Source organism: Notothenia coriiceps, unplaced genomic scaffold (genome assembly GCF_000735185.1).
Source record: "Notothenia coriiceps isolate Sejong01 unplaced genomic scaffold, NC01 NC01_scaffold00019001, whole genome shotgun sequence".
Classification (NCBI taxonomy): domain Eukaryota; kingdom Metazoa; phylum Chordata; class Actinopteri; order Perciformes; family Nototheniidae; genus Notothenia; species Notothenia coriiceps.
In genome coordinates this window covers 1,460,619-1,483,258 of record NW_011351702.1, presented here as the reverse complement: position 1 = coordinate 1,483,258, position 22,640 = coordinate 1,460,619, and the positions used below count along the sequence as shown (strand labels likewise).

The window sequence follows — 22,640 nt, the reverse complement described above, 5'->3', positions numbered from 1 at the left end:
CTTGCTTTTCATTTGCAGAGAGGTTTTTTTTCACCATCCCACTTCCTTTAGGTACAGGAAGTTGATTCAACTGACCGATAATAGATCCCTCATTGGACTACCAATAGTGGAAAGTACATTTACTCAAGTGTATTTGTACTTTACTTGAGTATTTCCATGTTATGCTGCTTCATGCTTCTACTCAACTCCAAGGCAAATGTTGTAAGTGTTCCCCTTTTGTTAATTGTTTTTGAAATCTATAAAACCAGAAAAACAGCAACAAAAACCTTTGAGAATCAGCCGTGTAACGTGAAGGCATATTTTAAGGATTCACAAAACTTCACAGGTTTGTTTATGGCTGCAAAAACAAATGACATTCAGGCACAGTAATCATTTTAGCACCATTTAGCTCATGTTAGCATGCTAGCTAGCTCTTTTAAGATGGTGAGCATGGTCAAAATAGTACTTAAATATGGTGCTTTAGTACATTTGAGTTACTTTCAAGCACTGGTACTAGGCACAGTGGGTGTTAGAGCTAGTCAAACAGCATATCCCTAGTGAACATGTTAGCATGCTGATGTTAGCATTTAGCTCCAACAGCTGCTGCCTAATAGCTAAAATAAATAACCCTGTTTATTGAAGGTGTACCCACCTTTGAGAGCTCCTGTCCTGCATCACACTGCCTGCAGGGCCTACAGCTCCCGAAGCGGTCCTTGTACTCCTGCTCTCGGCACTCCCTTGTCTCCTCCTCGGCCCCCACAGGAATCTGAGGGGACAGACGTTTGGTGAAAGTTAGAGATTCCTGTGTGTCATCACTACTTTCATCCACAACAGACTGAATCCACAGCTAATCTCTCTCATAATAGTTTAAAGGGATTTCTTCAAAAACAAGTCTGATACTGTTGGGATGAGATAACATGTAATGAGCCCTGTGGGAAAAGCAGCAGATTCTTAATCAAAAGCAACAATAATAATAAGAATAATAGCTTGGATTTATATAGCGCCTTTCAAGGGACCCAAGGTCGCTTTACAAGTAATAGGGCAAAAAACAAACATAACAAAACAAAAAGTCAGACAGGCAAAACAACAGATCGATTTAGGGGCCGAAAGCCTTGGTATACAGATGGGACTTGAGGGCCCTTTTGAAGGCGTCCAAGAAATACAAGAATCGCAAGAGAGAAGATAACAAATACAATAAAAAGTAAAATGACACAAAGCCTTGTCAGTGTTACCAGCCGTTGCCTGTTAAGCAGTTCATGCGCATGTGAGGTGAGGTAATTAGGTACAAGTAGAAATACTTCAGCTTCAGTCCAAGCTGTGTGCATCACTTTTAAGAGTCCCCTGGTTTCCGTTGTGTTTTGAGCTTCTTGCAGTGTTTTGTTTATACAGCGCTTTTAAGAGAGTAAAACTTTTCAGACAGAAGACTTCTTTGATGGGGAGTCCTGACAGTTAAACCTGATTTGCCTCGATACTGAAAAACTCTGACATGGCAAACCTCTGGATGTATTAAAGTACTAATCAATCAAATCAAAATCAATCAAATGATTATGAATTTTGACGTAAAAAAACTCAAATGTACCACTACAGTAACACCATTTTTTGTTTGCCTTTACTGTACTTTCACTCTTGGTCTTGGCCAACTTCCATCTTGCAGTGTTTTGTTTATACAGCGCTTTTAGTAAATGCTGTATTTGTTTCGCCAAGTTGGTGAATGTTTTCTAAATCCATGTGTTGGTGAAGATGTACACATTTGTGTTTTTATATTTACATCGGTTTTGAAACTGCAAAGCGTTTATCCTAATGGAAATGTTTTGCACGGGTCGGACACTGTACATTGTGGTAATTATAGGTTGTAAGCAAATCAAAAGAACCAAAATGATCTTGTTTTCTTTCTTGTGTTGAAAATAAAATGATGAAATGCTTACCAGAGCTGAATATATGACATGCACGGTGAGCAGAAGTGAGAAGGTGTGTTGAAGGATCCTGAACATGTTGATGAAGCACTTGTTGCCTGCAGCTGTAAACAGGACACAACAGAAGGCGACTCAGTACTAGAGGCAAAACTCAAAACTAACATTTTCTTCTGAGTTGTAACACCAATACAGGCAGGTTTAGGCAGTGGTGGAAGAAGTAGTCAATTTGTAAAAGTACTCAAGTTACAGGTGAAAGTCCTCCATTCAAAATCGTACTTAATAAAAGTAAAACGTGTTGGCATTCAATTATACTTAAAGTACCAAAAGTAATGGTAATGCCTAAAGGCCCATTTCAGGATCATATATTTAAATGTGCTGGATTATGATCAGTGTGGAAGAAGTACTCGGATCCTTTACTGAAATAAAGGTAGCCATTCATTTTGTCAAAATACTCCATTACAAGTAAAATTCCTACCTTCTGATGTAAAAGTACAGGTCGGCAAAATGTACTTAAAGTATACAAAGTTAAAGTACTAACTATGCAGAAATATGTGATATATTATTTTATATATGACATTTTGAGATTGTTAATATTGTTGCATCAAGCAGCATTTTACTGTTGTTGAAACACAGTTTTGATGCACACATTATTAATGCGAATACTTTTTTGTAATATATTGTTTAATTGTACTTTGTTGTACCTTAAACATGTGTGTCCACTAGTTACATTTTTAGAGATTCATTATGTTGAAAAACTATCACATGTTTTAATTCAACATCTGAAAAGTCCCTAAAGCTAAGTGAAGTAGAGTAAAAGTATAGAAATACTAAAGTAAGGTACAAGTATGTACTTAGTTTCCATCTTATTTATTTTAATGTAATGTTCCTATGAGTCTTCTTAATGTAAATCTGTAGAGGTTGTAATAAAAAAGCATAAATTAACTTTGCTATACTTTAAGTTCATTAAACTGATCTCTGATCTGTACTTCATAATGTAGGAATTGTACTTGTAATGGAGTATTTTGACATTAAGGTATGGCTACTTTTACTTCAGTAAAGGATCTGATCACTTTCTTTCACCTCCGATCATAATCCAGTCATTTCATATACATGTACACCTTATGTTTCTGAAATGGGTCTTTAGGCATAACCAGTACTTTTACTTTTAGTGCTTTGAGTCTAATTTGATGCTGATACTTTTTTACTTTTACTTAAGTAACATTTTAAATTACTATTATGTACTGCTACTTGAACTTGAGTAAAACATCTGAGTACTTTTCCAGTGGTGGAATGTAACTAAGTACATAAAGACAAGTATTGAACTTAAGTACACAATTTAGATACTTCTTTGCTTGAGCATTTTCACATTATGCTACTTTATAGTTTTACTAATCTACATTTATTTAACACATTTAGTTACCACTATTATTAAAAGATATCAATTAACTTGTATAATATCACATTATATAGGTAAAGCTACCCAGCAGTGTATAATGTAATTCAAATAAACCCCACCTTTATCAAGTGCCACAGTGAAGTGATGAACACATTAATGCAAAAATAATTATCATTTTAAAAAGTACCAACATATACGGTGCTTAAATGGGCTATTCTGCACAATGACTACTTCGGTACATAAGGTTACATAATTAATAATAACTTAATGTTGCTAATACTTTTTTTTGTACAATTTTGAATGCAGGATTATGAATTGTAACTGAGTATTTTGACTCTGTAGTATCGGTACTTTTACTTAAGTAAAACATCGGAGTAACTTTTCAACAACTGCACATTTTAAAGCCACATTACAGTCAGCTTATCTTACAGTGTAGCTATAACAGCATCGGTATTGTAATAGTCAGAGGTGGGAGAAGTATATCTCTGACTTAAGTCAAAGTAGAAGTACCAGAGTGTAAGAACCTACTTACTCAAGTAAAAGTACAAAAGTATCAGCATCAAAATATACTTAAAGTACCAAAAGTAAAAGTACTCATTATGCAGATTGGCACATTTCAGAATAATATATATTATATGTTGTGATTATAATTATTGATGCATTAAAGTGTTATCAACGCTGGTAAATGTGCAGCTAGTTTTAATGACTTTGTATACTGCAGGGTAGCTTGAGAATTTGACTCCAGGTGTAACTAAAGTCTTATATAAGTGTTGATTATATTTCACATCATCAATCGAAATTTGCTAAGGTATTAAATACATGTAGTGGAGTCAAAATACACAATTTACCTCTGGCTTGTAGTGGAGTAAAAGTACTAAGTAGCAACACATGGAACACTGAAGTCAAGAACAAGTCCCTCAAAATTGTTCTAAAATACAGTACTTGAGTAAATGTACTTAGTTACTTTACACCAGTGGCTAGTGCACATGTAAAGCTTGAAAACGAACCAAAACGAACCAAAGGCTTGTTCTGTGTTCGTTGTCGTAAGAGCCCAAACATCGAACGTCTAGAAACGAATGAAAGTCTCTTCTTACCTGAGAGAAAAAGAGTATTTAAGTGAAGTTGTTGGTGGTTTTAAGTCGACAGCAGACCGGTGAGAGGTGAGCTGTGTGTCCCGCACCGGTCCGCTCACCATGTCAGCTGCAGAAACACAGCGAGCAGGACTACACTCTGCCACAGATCAAAGACGGGTAGAGGGGGTGGCTTCATGGATCTGACGCGCGTGTATCTGATCCCTGATCAGCCTGCCTCACATCAAAGAGCCGTCCCACAGCGCGAGGCAAACACACACACTGGCTGAGAAATGTGATCAATAACAGCGTTTCCTCTGCCGCTTTGTTATCAGAGTCTACTCTCTCCCTCTTCACTGTGTGTGTGTGTGTGTGTGTGTGTGTGTGTGTGTGTGTGTGTGTGTGTGTGTGTGTGTGTGTGTGTGTGTGTGTGTGTGTGTGGTTTATTTAATGGCTGTTTCATGGAAGTTGGTCTCTTGGATTTTGAGCTCCAGCCAAGTGGCTTCCAAACTGTGGTCCGTCGACCTACCTTCACAGGGTCCCTGTCGGTCCCAATTTACTTTTTTTGTCATTGTGCAGAGTGCAAGCCGATGAAATGCCTATAGCATCTAACAAAAAGTGGATATATATATATTTTTGTATTCTTATTAAACTCTGAGGAAGAGCAGGTTTAATGACAACTTACTGATTTTGTCTGCATGCTGGAAAATATACTGTATTCATGGAAAGGGATCATTGCTTGTTATGTGTTGGAACTTTTGCATCATGGCTGGACAACTTATTTAATAAAGTTTAATACAAAATATATATCCGTGTGTCTTTTCTTTTTTTTTTTACAAAACTTGTGCCATTGAAAGTAAAATCAGTCCCACTGAGAAAAATAAACCTTTAAATAAAGATCCTGACTCAAGTAAAGATGTTGTTAAATACCTCAAATGTTTTTCCATTTTCTGATTATTATTTTCTTCATATTCCTAAATGTGAAATTTCATTTTTTGCGACCGAGTTGATTTGTGAGGATTGTGACTATAAGACTATGACAATGACTGTGTGTGTGCGCGCGTGCGAGCGTGCATGTGTGCGTGTGTGTGAATTTCTGCACGGAGGCAAAGACACAGAGGACAAAAGTTCAACACTGCAGCTAAAGTGGACAATTACTGTACATGTCTGGGCATGTTTTGCATCCATTCAAGCAGCTATACTTTGCAAATGTAATTACTTTGCAAATGTAATTAGATGTTGCTTAGTTTATTTATTCACATGTCTCTTGTGAAATATGCCACAAATAAAGTATTATTAACACTTCATGTGTCGAGTTGAAGGGGAACTATTATGCTCATATTCAGGTTCATACTGGTTCTACTTTGTGCCTCTACTGGGACACGTTTCCATGCTTTATGTCCAACATTTTTGTCCTATTTTTGCTCTGCTGCCTGTGCTGCAGCACCTCTTTTCACCCTCTGTCTAAAACCAGAGCCCAGTTTGCTCTGATTGGTTAGCTGGACGGCTCTGTTGTGATAGGTCATGTCCCAGTGATTTTAGCCTTTGCAGACCATTTACATGCACAAAAAACAATATAACACTACAGGAAAGGGAAAACCACAAAAAGCAGAATAAGGCCGATTGAAGATCTAACTTTTTCATCAACTTTATTTGTTTTTAATGAATAGTTTTACACTGTGACAGTTGCATATTCTTATGTCTGTTTTTAACTGTTATTGCTAAAATGCATGTATTTTATGTTGAGGTTAGATTTGTGCACTGGTGATCTGCATGTCACTCTGACATGAGTCTGTATCATGGTCTGTATACTGCAGTCAAAGGCTCTTCCTCTTTAGACACTTCAGCCTTGCAGTTGTCTCCATCTACTGGAACGTTGGTGTCATTATTTATTTGTTAGTCTTCTTGAATAAACTACCAGAGAACTGCTGGTCCACTGCAACTTTTTATTCTTAAATCAAGGCTGAATACCTTCTCTTTTTTTCCCCTGAGAGCGAGGGCGAGAGGAACTCTCTATGGAGTGAAAGGATTTTAGCCTTTGAAAACCATTTACATGCACCTTTATAACACACTTCAGGAAAGGGAGAACCGTAAAAAGCAGAATATGACCTGCAATAACTTTTTGTAATATTTTTGCATAATTGTAAGTTGTAACTTGAACAGCAACAAATATATTGTTTAGAGTTGCATTATTTTCAAACTTTTCAAATGCAAAATCTAAAAAGTCACTAAAGCTGTTTAATAAAATGAGCAAAAGTAGGCTATAAAGACGCGTTAAATGGAAATACTAAAGTAAAGTACTTCAAAATTGTACTTAAGTACAGTCAGTAGTACTTGAGTAAATGTACGTAGCATAGAAACAATCCACCGCTGGGTTCTTGTCAGTGAATTCTAATCTACTCGACCAGCCCGTATTGCTGGTGAGTCCCATTGGGGCTTTACACCGCAGCTGTCCCTTTAAGAGACCTGTGCTCTAAAATCCTGCAGTATATGAAACTGTCCGCGATTGTTAGACATCTCAACTGAAGACATATTCCATGCAAACCAAAATCTCTGAAGTGTTCACGTTGGGTACCTTTTCTTGTCATGTTTACGGTTTAAAGGAAGTTGTGTGCGGTGCAGAGGACAGAGATGCTGCAGTGATGCTGCTGCCAGCCTGCTGCTAATGTAAGTATCTCTGTCTCCGTCTCTCCAATGCGGCATTAAGATGTACCCGGGTGTTGCAGAAGGGTATTTTAAGCAAAACATTGGGATGTAAATGATTGAGGGAATGTAGGCTAGCTATAGCCTGGGATTGCTGACAGTGAAGTAGGCTACTCTGGTGAGTGACGTATTTTTGCATATTTATTGTTGGAGTTTTGACTTCTAAGAGTTTTTTTATATTGCATATGATGTTCAGAGGATATATTAGGAAACCCATCATGGTGTTTTATGGTGCCGGGAGTCCTTGACTTTGAGGAGATGATGTCACTTTTCTACGTAATACTGCTGTTTTTCCCCACATTGCACCACTTTGAACGATATTTACAAAACATAAAATAATTGTTGTATGCATCAGATAGCCTATCAATGTCTGAACATGCTATATAGACAGTCATCATCACATTGACATATACATATGGATATTTGCATTTGAATATGTTGCTCTAATGTAGTGTAAAAGGTTTTAATCTACATCCAGAGCATTAACCAATGGCTGCTCAGCTTCATGGAGATGTTAAAGCAAAGTTGATGTGCGCATCACTGCAGTGTGCATGCCGGCCTCTCATTCTTTTGGTGTTCTGACTACAAGTCCCAGAATTCCGCGAAATAAACTGCTTAGGCTAATCAAAGTAATGCACCTGCAAGCACTGGTGGGGAAATGTGTGTCACCCTTGCAACCTGCAGTGCCATCTACACAGAGAAAAACATACTATATGAATACATGTTGACATGCAGGCTGTTATTTTTGATTTATTACATTTTTGCATGACTTTTTTCATGCTAAATGAATCTAAAGTTATTGTTTTCTGTTTAAAATAAATGTTTGTTTTTATTAATGTCCCTGTTTATTCATCTCCTTATCTATTCCAATGTATTTAAGCTTTAACATCTCCATGCTCTTCTGCCCTCAAATAGACGTTTCTGCACTGTTTGTATTTATTTCAATTATACAATAAAACAAAAATCTATAAATTAATCGATATATCAATCAAGAAATGTGTATTCAGAAACAATAAATAGGCTACAGGTTATTATCAAAATAAATGAATGTGCACAGTAAAAGAACCATAAATAAATAGAAAAATAACAACCAATAATTCTTCTGTTTTTTCATTCTTAATACATCCAAATTTATTATTTTCTGTATAGATTATTTTTTGTTTTTATTCACTTCCCCAGTTTATTTATCCCCCTATTTATTTATTTATTTTTATTTGTTCATGTGTTTATAAAAATGGAAGCATAGCCTTCTACCCTCAAATTGACATCCCCTCATAAAATTAAAATCAATTACTGAAGTACTAACATCTATAAATCACCCTTCAGCACAGATGCCCATTGTTTGAACAGATGGTTGAAGCCCACCCAGAACTGGGCAGTGCTCCAGCTGCAGTTATCAATAGATTTACTTCCGGAACACTGCACCAGTTTAATAGGACGGAGTGAGACCTCTTTGTTTTTTCATATAGTCTCTGCAGAAGTGTGACTTTAAATGACATGACATTACATTACATTCAGTACTGTGGACAATCCCCACAGGAGCAATTTGGGGTGAAGTGTCTTGCCCAGGGACACAACGACATGCAGTGGGGCTCGAACTTGCTACCCCCTGATTCCAAGTCCAGCACACTATCCACACGTGGCGACCTATCAGTCCCATTCAGGAAGAGTACTTTTGGTCAGTCATCATTCTCGGTCAGAGCAATAGAAAACTGGAACTCTCTACCCGCTCAAATCAAAGACATACATACACATACCACCTTCGCAGCTCACTTAAAAACATGGTTCACTGAGANGTTGCCCCTCGTTTCTGTTATGTGATTGTGATGTGCTATATGTGACATGTACTGTATGTAACGTGTGTTGTTTATTGTTCTCTTTTATCCTCTCTTATCCTTCTGCCTGTATCCACTTGTCCTTCATCCTTTTTTTTATTTTATTTTATTTTATAACTAATGCTGTTGATATATCGTGATTTTAAGGGTGTCTATTACCATCTGGCCAGGGACAACAGCTGGAACTTAGCCATGTCGGCTAAAGCTCCTCCATTTACTATTTTTGTGACAGTTCATCGATGGGGACTGTCCACGACACTATACATAAATAAACTAAACTATACACCCTTGTGAAATGCTCACAAATCAAGCTTTGTTTTTGATTTGATTCNGGATGTTGCCCCTCGTTTCTGTTATGTGATTGTGATGTGCTATATGTGACATGTACTGTATGTAACGTGTGTTGTTTATTGTTCTCTTTTATCCTCACACCGGTATCTACTTGTCTTTCCTCCTTTTTATTTTATTTTATATATTTTCTTATAACTAATGCCGTTGATATATTGTGATTTTAAGGGTGTCTATTACCCTCTGGCCAGGGACAACAGCTGGAAATTAGCCATGTCGGCTAAAGCTGCACCATTTACTGTTTTTGTGACAGTTCATCGATGGGGACTGTCCACGACACGTTTAAATAAATAAACTAAACTAAACTAAATCCACTGAGCCACAGCTTCCCGCTCAATAAATGAATTGAAGATGAACTCGCACCCAGTCTATAGTGCAGAGATGAACAGCATACAACAAATAGTTCAAATGCCTATGCTGGCCCATAGCAAAGAGTTAGCTGAAGTATGCAACTTTGAAAACGTAAATTAATGAATAAAGACTCGTCAGAAATCTTCTATCAATGTCAATGTCTGGACTAAATGGCAATGTTCATATCAACAGAATGACATTTTATTGTTTGTAACAGTGTCTTTACTGGCTGATGTAAAAATCAAAAAGGAAATAAGACAACTGCGGCTTATCAAAAACGCTCACAAAAAAAGAAAGTGGAACCAGTACCCCAGTTTAAAGCTTAGTTGCTCCCTGTTAATCAAATACATGATTTCAAAACCCTATTAATTTCATCTTTGACCACTGAATAGTTTGAGGCCAAAATAAATGTCTCATATGCTGCTTTTTCACAAGCCATGCAGAGCTCTTATATCCTCGGGAACAGAACAAAACATGTAGAATCAGCTTTCAGTTGTTATTCTCTGCAGATCTGGAATAAACATTTGTTCTTTTCAAAACAAGGCTAACATATATTTGTGTTGAAATATTTGTAATTCTTATACCTCTGCAACTATTTAAATTTACTGTATTCCCAGTCTTTATTTTTTTATCTTTTAAGAGTTGTCCTATTCTATTAGTTTTGTACCTTTACCTGTACGTTTTGGCCTACTTATGTTAAGCACTGGAACGTTTTGGACGAAATAAACTCGCTTTGCCTTACTACGCATGCGCAAAAGTATCACCAGTCAATATTAGTGTAAGCGTCGTAGAAGATGCCTCTTAAATACAAAATAAACCTCTCAAAGGAAATATATATTTACATTAGTTTACCTAATAGACATTTGTTGACTCCTAGCTCAAAGGCAATCGGTATTTACTGCCAGAATCTAGCTGACGGGCTTTAAGACAACCCGGAAGTAACCGGGAGGGAACCCTCTCGCTTCGCCTCCAGCGCTTTTGCTCCCTCACACTGAGGGTAATTCATTATTATTAGAACATCGCCTTTGAAGGAGTTAGTATGTTGTTGAGGGGGAATTAAACCATGTCCCTTCCTATTGTTGTTGTTGTTATTGTTTCCAGGAACACAGCCTGTCGTGAGATGTATCCGCTTTTTGAGAGGACCGTTAACCGGACAAATCCAAGTGAGTATTAGGGATAACTCTCCCGAAAGAGGCTAAACAAAATCACCGGAGGTTAAAATAAAGCCTCTTATCCATAATCACCACAACCCACAATGTCTTCTTGTTTGTATAAATTACTAAACCAGGGTTGCATCACTGTGTTATAGACTGTATATCAGGCAGGTGTTTTGGGGGAAATAACGGGTTTCTTCTTGTTTTCACGACAGCCGTTTTCCGGGTGGTGTATTCATGCGCTCAGTGCAGAAGATAGTCCCATGAGTGTGTGTGTGTGTGTTGGGACACATTGCAGCAACGAGATGGCCAACTGTCCAGACCCGTGGTAAGTTTTTACTGTGGGAAAGGCCCTCTTCCACACTGTTCAGATAGAAAATAAGAATAACAACATTTCCCAGGCACACAACAGCATACTGTCAGCCTATAGGGTCTGTATATATATTACATTGAGGCACTACTGGTCCAATCGTGTTTATTATGGGCTGCATTTCAAGCATCCTGTGCAGTCAGCCACACCCACCACAGTGAATTATTATGCAGCACTGTGGCTTCTTGGGTCCAGTGTCCTGCTGCTGAATAAGCAAGAATATGTTTGATTACGGCTGTGTGAAGAGGTGAGGGTCACATAAATACGATTTTCCTAATCCAAAAGACTGATTTTGAGAGTGATCTGCTTCTATTGTAAAAATACATGCTCTTATTTCTTAATGTAAACATATAGAAAAGGGAAAGAAATCCGGTTTACTTTTCTGATTATATCACTGGGGTCTTGGGAGTTGAAAAATGATTTTTTTTGCCACTTTTATTTACACACAATATTAATGTAGACTCCATAGAGCATTTTAAACAAAGGCTTCAACCTAGTTTCCTAGTGGACACAAACGATATAACTGCACCAGCCCCCGTTCCCCATATTCTTTCTCCCTATGTTTCCTGTCTTTACTGTACCAACAAATGAATACAAATCAGAGAAGAAAGTCTTTAGAGAGTAAAGTTTATTCTTATGATGTTGTTAGTAATTCCAAAGGTCTACCAACACCCAACACAATTCATAATTTCCTCCAAACTTCAAACTAAATGTGTATCTCTGTTCTTCAGGTTGCCTCGACTGACAGTTCGTCATGAGTACATGGGTCTGAGATGCTACCAGGTGTCTCCCTGCACAAGTGTGGAGGAAGTCAAACAGCTGCTGTACGAGGAGACAGACCTGCCCGTCACAGAGCAGCAGCTGACTCACAATGGGAGAGTGGTACGTTTCCCCCTCAGCCATAACGGCATAACACATATACCACTTATTTACCAAATTGTATTGTATCACTTCCTCCAGTCAATGGTTTTCCTAAAGTGTTTTTGGTTGTTATCCTGAAATAAGGTGTGTGGTTAAAACAAGCTGAAGAGATTGTAACGTTTTTTTCTACGACATAAAATACGTCAGTAAATTCCCCACTGGTGAATTTGCTAAAAAGATTCTTTAATGAGACGAGTATTTGTTTGACTCAGAGATTATTTTCTGTTGTATTCTGAATTCCAATGGAGAAATCCCATTTGCTCTCTCTCTTTGCTATGATAACTTTCAGGTCGGCCTTCAAATTTACACATAGAGATAAGAAAAGACAGAATGTGTGATTTCAGCGTGCTATAACTGCAGGACAGATAATGTGACCTAAAACATTCACAGAGCTTTCATTCATTGAGGCTGTGAACCAAGTTTTCCTCACATGTTTTATTTGTGAGCTAATAATTGAACACTTTTAATGTTGTTATTGAGCATATGACTGATTTTAACTTTGTGATGGTCGTCTGTTTATTTTATCTTGACTGCGTACTTGGATTCCTTCAGAGTAATGCAGTGGTGATAAACAAAGCATCAGCTCGGATGACTGCAATGATCTGAGTCATACTGCAACATAACCTCAGACAGTAGTATACTTACTACATTATTAGCATATGAAACAAGAACTACAAACCAAAGCTAATAATAATAAACAAACGTAATGATAAACAATTATTGTCTCTTTTACCCTTGAATGGTATATATTTGTTTATACAATTATGTCTAATTAGTTTTCACACAGCTTTATATATGTCAGATTTTGTATCAGTACTGTTAATCTGATTTATGAGTTATTATTGAGGCAGATAGATGTTGTGAGGCTCTTGTTTTGGGTGTGTCCGTGTGTGTGCCAACATAACTGCAGTTGTCCCGGGGTTCAGCTGATGGAGAGCAGCAGGTGGTGGTAAGTTCTCTGAAGCCCTCACTGATCCCATGCGCAGAAATAGAGTGGTACAGTGTTGACGTGTTTTTGTAGGCCGACCCTGAAGGCAGCATCTTCCGGGTTCAGATTTTGGACTATAAATATATTTCAATCAGGAGAGACTTCATTTTGTTTAAAGAACATTTATTGACACATGCCATATGATAAATGTTAAGTCTTGGCGATTAGACCGATCTGAAAATCGTATCTTAAGGGGGAAAATGCAGCCGTGAGCATAGGGAACCCCCCCGGGGTCTGGACACTGGTGATGAATGCTGAAGATCTGGATTTGATGAAGAGGGGATGTGATGAGATTTTGAATTAAGCTCTCCTGGCACTGGATGTGATGGAAGGAGGTGGATGGGGAGCAGGTGTGGGAGCATGAACCACTGAAATTCCACAGCTGATGCAGGAGAGAGAGAACCATTTTACAAGTTTGGGCTGCAGCACGATGTGGCTGCTGAGATTTGAGGTGAATGTAAATGAGGTTAGTAGGAAGCCCTGATGAGCTGATTCAAAGCAGCTCGGAGCTGAATGTATACAGTCATCCTGAATGAACTTTGCTGAGCTTCATAATATTAAATAATCTCTTACATGTTATTGTTCAGCAGGATAATCCCGTTAAACATTTTTGAAGTAAAAGCGTAACATTAGAGCTAAAGGAACACAGCACGATCCACTCGACTTCACTCACCACCGCTAAGCTAAAGGCAGCTAAAAGGCGGCTAATGTGGCGTGATCACGTTTAGTCACTCATTAGGCACTTCGGCATTTTTTTATTCTTCCAGCTGGGTATTTACTAACGTTATTTTATGTCGTCGAATAAGAACGATAACATCTCTTCGGGCTTGCTTAACCACAGACGCTGTATATGCAGGCTAACAACAAAACGCACATTCAATTAAACGCGATTGTGATTTCAGACCAAAGGCGGAAGGCAAGTTGGCTGCCGTAACTAGATTCTCAGGGTTTAAGACTCATCTGCAGCTCGNATACTGATATACACCTGAACATCAGCAGGAGAGGACTCTTTAAAGTAGAGACACTACATACTAATATACACCTGAACATCAGCAGGAGAGGACTCTTTAAAGTAGAGACACTACATACTGATATACACCTGAACATCAGCAGGAGAGGACTCTTTAAAGTAGATACACTACATACTGATATACACCTGAACATCAGCAGGAGAGGACTCTTTAAAAAATTTCTCTGCGGAGATGGTTTGTTTTATTGTTAAGGTGTATCATTTTATGATTTACTTTTTATTTTCCAGACTCTCCAGTGTTCATCTCTCACCCTCACTTCTACAACGCTGATCCCGTGCTGCTGGACTACGTGCAGGGACTCAATCCAACGGAGGAAGAGCACGGCCTCTTCATAGACATACATCCAGTGAGCACACACACACACACACACACACACACACACATACATACATACATACATACATACATACATACATACATACATACACACTCACACACACACTTTCAATATTTGTAATACAGGTGCTTAAAGAGTGTCTGTGGCATCAGGTGGTTTGAGTGTTGTCTCCGTGTCCTTGAGGTCGTATGGTGTCATCTTAAAGGTGGATTGATTACGTATCAAAGCCTCGTTCTCTCTGTATCGTGGCTCACTATCGTTTTGTAAACAGGGACAGAAGAATCTCTGCTTGAACCAGGCTTTCTGCAGGTATTCAAATACTGGAATGAGACTTTAAAACATTTTAAGACAAAATATCAACATTAAGTTATATAATAAAATAATAATACTAAATAAAATGCTAAATAAAACAAGATTTTCAAGTAATATAATAATCGAAAAGATTAAATGCTGGATAAAATAAGAAAATGAAGTTATTAAAAAATAAATAAAAAAGTTAATAATTGTTATCATTTTTCTTTAGAAAGTGGCCGATTTCACCAAATAACAATGTGAATATATATTTTATTACAGTTTTTTAGATGGTCTCTTACATAAACCCTTTATTTCTCCACCGCCCTGAGTTTGTTTACCTTATTTCAATCAGGAGAGACTTCATTTTGTTTAAAGAACATGTATTGACACATGTCATATGATAAATGTTAAGTCTTTGGCGATTAGACCCCGCTTCTGACATCGTATATCTAAAGGGGGAAATGCAGCCGTGAGCATATAGGGAACCCCCCGGGGTCTAGACACTGGTGATGATGATGAAGATCTGGATTTGATGAAGAGGGGATGTGATGAGGTTTTTGAATTAGCTCTCCTGGCACTGGATGTGATGAAAGGAGGTGGATGGGGAGCAGGCGGGCGGCAGCATGAACACCTAAGCCACATCCCAATGCCCCTCCTCGACTCCTCTCTTCCCCTCCTCCGGGACTTGACCCGGAAATCGATCAAGACACGCCATTTTGAAGGACGTCCCAGAGCTGAAATGCACACGGAGGAGTCGAGGAGGGGTGAGGGAGGAGGGGTGAGGGNGGAGGTGGTCGGCGGCATGAAAACCTGAAATCACAGCTGACTGCAGGAGAGAGGAGAACCATTTTAAAGTTTGGCTGCAGCACGGTGATTGGCTGCTGAGATTGAGGTGAATGTAATAGGTTAGTAGGAAGCCCCTGATGAGCTGATTATAAGCAGCTGCGGAGTGAATGTATACCAGTCTTCCTGAAAGAACTTGCACTGAGCTTCATATATAAATAATCTCTTACATGTTTTGTTCAGCAGGATAATCACCACGTTAACATTTTTGAAGTAAAAAGCTAACATTAGGCTATAAAGGAACTACAGCATGATCACATGACTTCACGTCACCACGCTAAGCTAAAGGCGGCTAATGTGGGCGTGATCACGTTTAGTCACTCATTTAGACACTTCGGCATTTTTTTATTCTCCAGCTGGGTATTTACTAACTTATTTTATGTCGTAGAATAAAACGATAACATCTCTTCAGCTTGCTTTAACCACAGACCTTATATCAGGCTAACAACCAAAAACACATTCAATAAACCATTGATTTCAAGACCAAGGGAAAGGAAGTGGAAAAATGCTAACTAATTTCAGGGTTTTAAGACTCATTCCTGCAGCTTTCTATTAGCTGCAAGCTAACCACGAGGTCAGAATACTTTTAAATCAAACAATATTTCAAGTTGTTCATTATCTTCTGGCTATTAGAATTATATTATGTGAACTGTTTGTCAGAGAAAAAAACAATAGGAATCCCATGGTTCCCTCCAGATAAGGGGTTCAAGTTGCCTTCTTGCTCTGTCTAATGCAATTAAAATGTGCTGCAGTCGGATGCGGGAGGAATTGTGCCAGACACCGTATTAGCCGAAGTGTATTTTCCTTTTAGAAGGCAAGTTAGGCTTGTTCTCTTTGAGTTTTAAAAGCATTTGTCAAAATAAAGGCTTGTGTGTGAGTGCTCTCTAATGAAATAAAACATTCAGAATGAGGTGAATCACTGCAGGCCATACATTACACTAGTTTATATTGATACAGAGAGAGACAACCAAAGACAGGGGGGGTTTAAGGGGTGGACATCTCTAAGCAGTTGACCAATCACAACAGAGCCGGCCAGCTAACCAATCAGAGCAGACTGGGCTCTGGTTTCAGACAGGGTGAAAACACGGGCAGTATGAGAAAAATAAAGACCTTTTTGAACATGAAAGCATGGAAACATGTCACAGTATAAACACAACATACACATATGAACCTGAACATGAGCAGAATATGTCCTCTTTAATAATTGTAATGCTGATTAAATGTGTTTTCTGTGTGAGTTTCCACCACTATCAATGTCTTTCTCACACGTTGAGACAAGAACACAGCTTCTGTTTCCCATATTAAATATTAATATGACATTAAAGACTTAATATGCATCAACCTGAATGGTACTGCACTGGCCATGATGAGGATGATGACGGAGAGGTTTTCAGTTTGCCAGACAGCATGATGTGCAGAGACTGCTGAGTGCAGCTGGTCACACGGTCACCTTGAGAAGCCCCACCTGGCAGCAGCATCCGTTCTGAAAGATGCACCAGGGAAAGATTTTCCTTCACATTAATGTGTTTTACAGTGGCTGGGGTGAGATGCTGTTGAAACATTCATGTTGATGGACAATCAGCTCCAGTGTTATGAGTGCATTAAGTAATATAGTAAAGAGGTTATGATAGAAATTATAACTGTCCGGACATACCAGATTTCATTTGCTACTGAAAGCTTCATAATTATGTTAAAGAGGTCATATGATGCTCATCTTCAGGTTCATATCTGTATTTTGTGTCTCTACTGAGACATGTCTCCATGCTCTGATTGGTTAGCTGGCCGGCTCTGTTGTGATTGGTCAACGGCTTAGAGATGTCCCACCCCTTAGCACATCAAGCGTGTTAGAGCTTAATTAAAATATATCTGTCACCACCATACATAAAGTAGGGCCTGCTCGATTATGGCAAAAATCATAATCTCGATTATTTTGGTCAATAATTGATATCACGATTATTAAAAACGTTTATCCATTTACTTTGAAAACATCAATTTATTGAAAAAGAAAAACGTGTATTATGTTTTCAACAGTTGATTACCCTGAACTTTAAGTATAATTCAACTGAAAAAACAATCAAAAAAAAATTATTTGAAAAAAATAAAATAATAATAATAATAAAAAGATATTGTTTTATTTCGATTACGTTGTTTTCGTAATCGTTGCAAGCCATAATCGTAATTGCGATTAAAATACGATGAATTGAGCAGCCCTACCATACAGGGCAGTTGGTTACAGTCTCCTAAAGCAATTACTTCACTTTCATTGTTTTATTGAATCAATACATCATTTGTTCTCCCCTTAAAGACCATTTAAATAATTTGTTTTCCTAAATAAAGCACATTTTTTCTTGTTAAATTATGTGCTTACTCCACATCCCAGCTGGAGGACAGCGTGCAGATCGGGGAATTGGTGCCGGCTGGAAGCCCAGAGATATCCGTTACTCTGGAGGGAAGAGGCCTCAAAGGAGGAGGTAGGAATAAAGCAACAAAATGTCTGCAAAAATAAAAAAGAATTCTACAGTGAGGCTCACTCAGTTTGGGTTTCACAGGCAGGTTTGGACAGACTACACCGCCACTCGTCGAATTTCTGAAAGATATTCTGAGGAGGTACCCTGAAGGCGGACAGATTCTCAAAGTAAGTATTACGCTACGTTATTATTAACAGACATTTTGCATAATTTCTTTCGATGTCAATTTCCTAAGTATTTAAATTATATTATGCCTAAATCCTGAACCTTATTTGTGAATATGTATTCTATATTTAATAAACCTTGTCTGTACTTTGTCTTATACATGCAAAAGCTTGGAGTCTGTAACCTGATATGTGAATCAGAATCGGGTTTCATTTCGAGATTCCTCCCAGGCAAAGACTAGTCAAAAACACCAATGTCATAAGATCTGGATGGGGGAAAAATGTTAAGCTCGCAGAAAAACAAAGTGCAATGTTTTATTCTGGCTTTACTTGCTGGCATCAGCTACATTACCATACATGGTAGCAACATTGGCAGGGTGAAGGGCTAAGGTTCATCCACTTTAATAATGAGCTAATTTGACTAAAAGGCTATTTGGATGAAAGCATGCACCAGAAGATATTTGTATTGTGCGCGTAACAAGGTAGCAGAAGAAGTATTCAGATCCTTTACTGAAGTAGAAGTACACTAAATAATCCAACTGTAAGGAAATACAGTTACAGTTCTTTGTACCCTGATTACATGTAACCTGTTCGTCCCCTTAAACCTGGTCTTTGTTGTACTCTGTAGGAGTTGATTCAAAATGCGGAGGATGCTGGAGCCACCGAGGTGAAGTTCCTTTACGATGAGACGGAGTACGGCGTGGAGTCGCTGTGGTCCCCCGACATGGCTCAGCATCAAGGTCGGTAATTACAGAGACCTCGTTAGGAGGAATCTGATTAGCGATAATTAAGCAGGCGTCCGATCCTCTGAACTGTATACCGTGGAAACATCTGTCACAAGGATTATTTCAATACTGCATTTTACACTGTAACTGTATATGTGTTTCACTTCTTTGTAATGGAGAAAGAAAGCTGTCGTTGTAATAAATAAATGACTAAATAAATAATTACATAATAGAAAGAAATGTGGAAAAAAAGTCTTAATCATCAAATAAATCTGCAGGTTGATTTGAGAATAATTACATATCCACAGAAATATAACATAAATAAAACAAATGTATTTATAGAATGAATAAGGAAATAAATGAATTAAAACCTGGATTCTTTTAGATTATTAGTTTTTAGATTTTTTTTATTTTGAAGGCGTCATAGTTGATGCTGCTGATGCCAACTGTGAACTGTTGCAGGTACGGCGCTATACGTCTACAACGATGCTGTGTTCACGGACGAGGACTGGAACGGCATTCAGGAGATTGCGAGGAGCCGGAAGAGAGAGGACCCTCTGAAAGTCGGTCGATTTGGGATCGGCTTCAACTCTGTTTACCACATCACAGGTGAGGACTGTCCGGACATGCTTATATTTTCTGTCATCACATTGTTACTTATAGTACAACCTATTTCCTTGTGTGATCATTGTTTAGAAACCAGGATATTTAATTGTAGTTTTGGCTTTTTCCCTCTTTCTGTTTAGATGCTCCCTGTATATTCAGCGGAGACCAGATCGCCATGCTGGACCCTCACCAGACCCTGTTTGGAGTGCACGAGTCGGGGCAGTGTTGGAACCTGAAGACGGACATTAAGGAGATCACAGAGCTGGCCGACCAGTTCACTCCCTACGTCGGGATTTTCGGGAACACCGAGACAACTTTTAAAGATGGCAGCTTCCCCGGGACGTTGTTCCGCTTCCCGCTCCGTCTGAAACCCTCCCAGCTCAGCGGCAACATCTACAACAAGGAAAAAGTTCTGGAGCTCTTTGAGTCGTTCAAAGCCGACGCGGACACGGTGCTCCTCTTCCTCAAGAGTGTGCAGAAGATCTCCTTGCATGTGCGTGAGTCTGATGGTACAGAGCGCATGTTGTTTCGGGTCACGGCAACGGAGAATACTGAGGATAAGGAAGAAAGGCCGAACGCTCTGAATACGCTGGGAGAGGCTGTGGACAGCTACGGCAACGGGGTTCACAGCTCCACCATCGCCTGCGTCACTTACCAGGTGAGCATAGAGACTCTGGATGAGACGGCTAAAGAGACTCAGAGGACGACGTGGCTGGTGTGTAACGGAATTGGCGGCAGAGGGATGTGCGCTGAGATGGACTCTCTGGCGGACGATTTGAAGTTCACGCCCACCATTGGAATTGCTCTGCCTCTCACTCTGATCAATGAGGAAGACGAAGGTGCCACATCAGGATTCTCAGGACGAGCTTTCTGCTTCCTCCCTCTTCCACCCGGGGAGGAGAGCGAGACAGGGCTTCCAGTGCACGTCAGCGGCTTCTTCGGCCTCACGGACAACCGTAGGAGCATAAAATGGCGGGAGGTGGACCAGTGGAGGGACCCGGCGGCTTTGTGGAACGAGCTGCTTATAATCACCGTCATCCCCAGGGCTTACTACGTGCTCATCACAGAGGCTATCAAAAGGGTACAGACGAAAAAGGACCAAGAGTTTCCATTATCTCCTGCAGGGACCTATGGAGCCTGGCCAGATCCCAATCAGGTGAAGTCCCGCTGGAAACCCATCATCCAGCCGCTGTTTCAGGACTTGCTTCAGGAGCAGGTCATCTATTCCCTCAGTGACAGCTGGATCCGGCCGGACCAGGCTGTGTTCTCAGAGCTGGACGCAGACAAGGACATTTCAGAGTCCGTCATCAACTACCTCCAAAGCTCAGGGACGCAGGTGGCCAAGGTGCCCGCCGCCGTAGACTTTGTCTTGACTGAGTCCATCGAAGTGATGAAAGTGACGCCATCTTTGCTGCGGCTGGTGATCAGGAAGTGCAAACACAAAGGGCCGTCGCAGGAGAAGCTGCTTTTGTTGGAGTTTGCATTAAGTGACGAGAACTACAGCGAACTCATTGGACTGGAGCTGCTGCCGCTGCAAGATGAGACGTTTACGGCGTTTTCATCTTCTGTCAGTGAGAAGGACTCCGTTTACATTGCATCTGAAGAATACCCCAGGTAGAGATAATGTGTTTTACTGCCAAGTTGTTTACACTAGCCTAGAGGATCAGTTTGTAATATAAATCCAAGTCAACATGTACATTTTGACTTTATTTATATACCAGAGCTGATAGAAGCGTGAATCCTGTATTACTTGTGTTATTTAAGTTAGCGATCATTTTAAATCAAATTACTTAATCCATTAAATCAATCGAGCATCTGTACATTATTCAAAATTATACATACAACATACACAGGTTTGTAAAAGATTCATACTTATTTTTTCCTTTTGCTTTTCCTCAGCTCTCTGTATCCCGGACTAGAGGGTCGCTTCCTCCTGGAGAGCATCAAACCTTCAGTAATGGACATTTTGAAAAAAGCAGCCAAAAGCAGAGGTCAGTAATTCACATGTAATCTGTCCCACATAAAAACATGTATGCATGAATAACCTTTATCCCAAACAGTGACCAGGAGACTTTTTAATTGTAAATTATTTGACTAATTTATTTGTAATCTTAATACAAGCATCTGGCAGTAGAGCGTATGTATATTTAAAGATTACTTAAAGCACTGTGCAAGGTATGAAATGTATAACATGTCCTGTGATGACACTGTGGGCTGTAGAAACACAAGGTCACCTTACTCTCCTGCAGTGCCAGCAGTGCATTAAAGCAGTACTAATGCACCATGAAAGGGAGAGAGAGAGGGAAGATGCTGATTCATGGAAGAGCTGTTTTTTTTGCTGCACAAGATCAGATCCTGTTTGCTCTCACTGCCGTACATGATTATTACGAAAGGGCAATGAGATAATAGCCATAGATTCTCTAACATCCCCCTTCTCATCCCATATTGCTTAACTTGCATCAACGCTTCCCTCACTCACCCCGAAAAAATGAAATGTGTTTTAAGTGCAATGAAACGCCCTTTCCTCGGACCACGTTAAGCAACTTTTTGTGATGACAGCAGCAGCTGATTGGCTGTCAGTCGCTTTAACAGCTATTTGGGATGAAGCCAATGTCAGTCTCTCTTCCTCACCGTCCATCAGCTTTTTTTCTAACCCTAACCCTAACTTTTCAAAACCCTAAATTAATTTATTCCGGACATGCTGAAATGTCCTACTGTGTTTTACCAACTATGCTGTCTCATCATTAAAATACCTATTTAGTGTATGAGATCCTAAAAAGGTTTTTTTTACACAAGAAGGAGAAAATAAATCTCTTCCCCTAAGTCTGAAAATGTGTCCCTTTTTTTATTTCAGTGCAACAATATCTTTGGGGGTGCTCAGGTAGGTGCAGTCTGTCAAAGTGTGCCAAATATTGAACCTTTTTTCTGAATAGCTAATAGATGACTGCTAATGAGCAGCATGGTAACTGCAGTCAGAAAAAACTCACGACTCACTTGTTTATTGAATGACTTGCTGTGTATTTCTAGTGATTTATGTCTTTGAGGAATGCTACGGAGGAGGATTAGGGAACTTTTCTTTTTTTTAGATCTGACCGAATGTGAATATTTTTTTTGAGACCTGAGATTGAAGCCTGAATTCTGAAA

At 39.2% G+C, this 22,640-nt stretch overlaps 2 protein-coding genes across 2 annotated transcripts in view; one reads left to right on the top strand and one right to left on the bottom strand.

The window, feature by feature from the left end:
• The window catches only part of LOC104951695 (tumor necrosis factor receptor superfamily member 19-like), a 42,787-nt gene extending 38,126 nt beyond the window's left edge, over nt 1-4,661 (bottom strand). The window contains exons 1-3 of the mRNA XM_010778424.1: nt 4,383-4,661; nt 1,905-1,996; nt 632-745 (exon numbers count right to left, since the gene is read on the bottom strand). Coding sequence (XP_010776726.1) covers nt 632-745; nt 1,905-1,970 — 180 coding nt within the window. The 5' untranslated portion in view covers nt 1,971-1,996; nt 4,383-4,661. The remainder of the gene's footprint in view (nt 1-631; nt 746-1,904; nt 1,997-4,382) is intronic.
• Nucleotides 4,662-6,982: 2,321 nt separating this feature from the next.
• sacs (sacsin molecular chaperone) overlaps nt 6,983-22,640 on the top strand; it is a 28,703-nt gene continuing 13,045 nt past the window's right edge. Inside the window, exons 1-10 of the mRNA XM_010778425.1 lie at nt 6,983-7,025; nt 10,697-10,758; nt 10,965-11,077; nt 11,851-12,001; nt 17,914-18,004; nt 18,083-18,168; nt 18,794-18,905; nt 19,353-19,499; nt 19,637-21,110; nt 21,396-21,487. Coding sequence (XP_010776727.1) covers nt 11,013-11,077; nt 11,851-12,001; nt 17,914-18,004; nt 18,083-18,168; nt 18,794-18,905; nt 19,353-19,499; nt 19,637-21,110; nt 21,396-21,487 — 2,218 coding nt within the window. The 5' untranslated portion in view covers nt 6,983-7,025; nt 10,697-10,758; nt 10,965-11,012. The remainder of the gene's footprint in view (nt 7,026-10,696; nt 10,759-10,964; nt 11,078-11,850; nt 12,002-17,913; nt 18,005-18,082; nt 18,169-18,793; nt 18,906-19,352; nt 19,500-19,636; nt 21,111-21,395; nt 21,488-22,640) is intronic.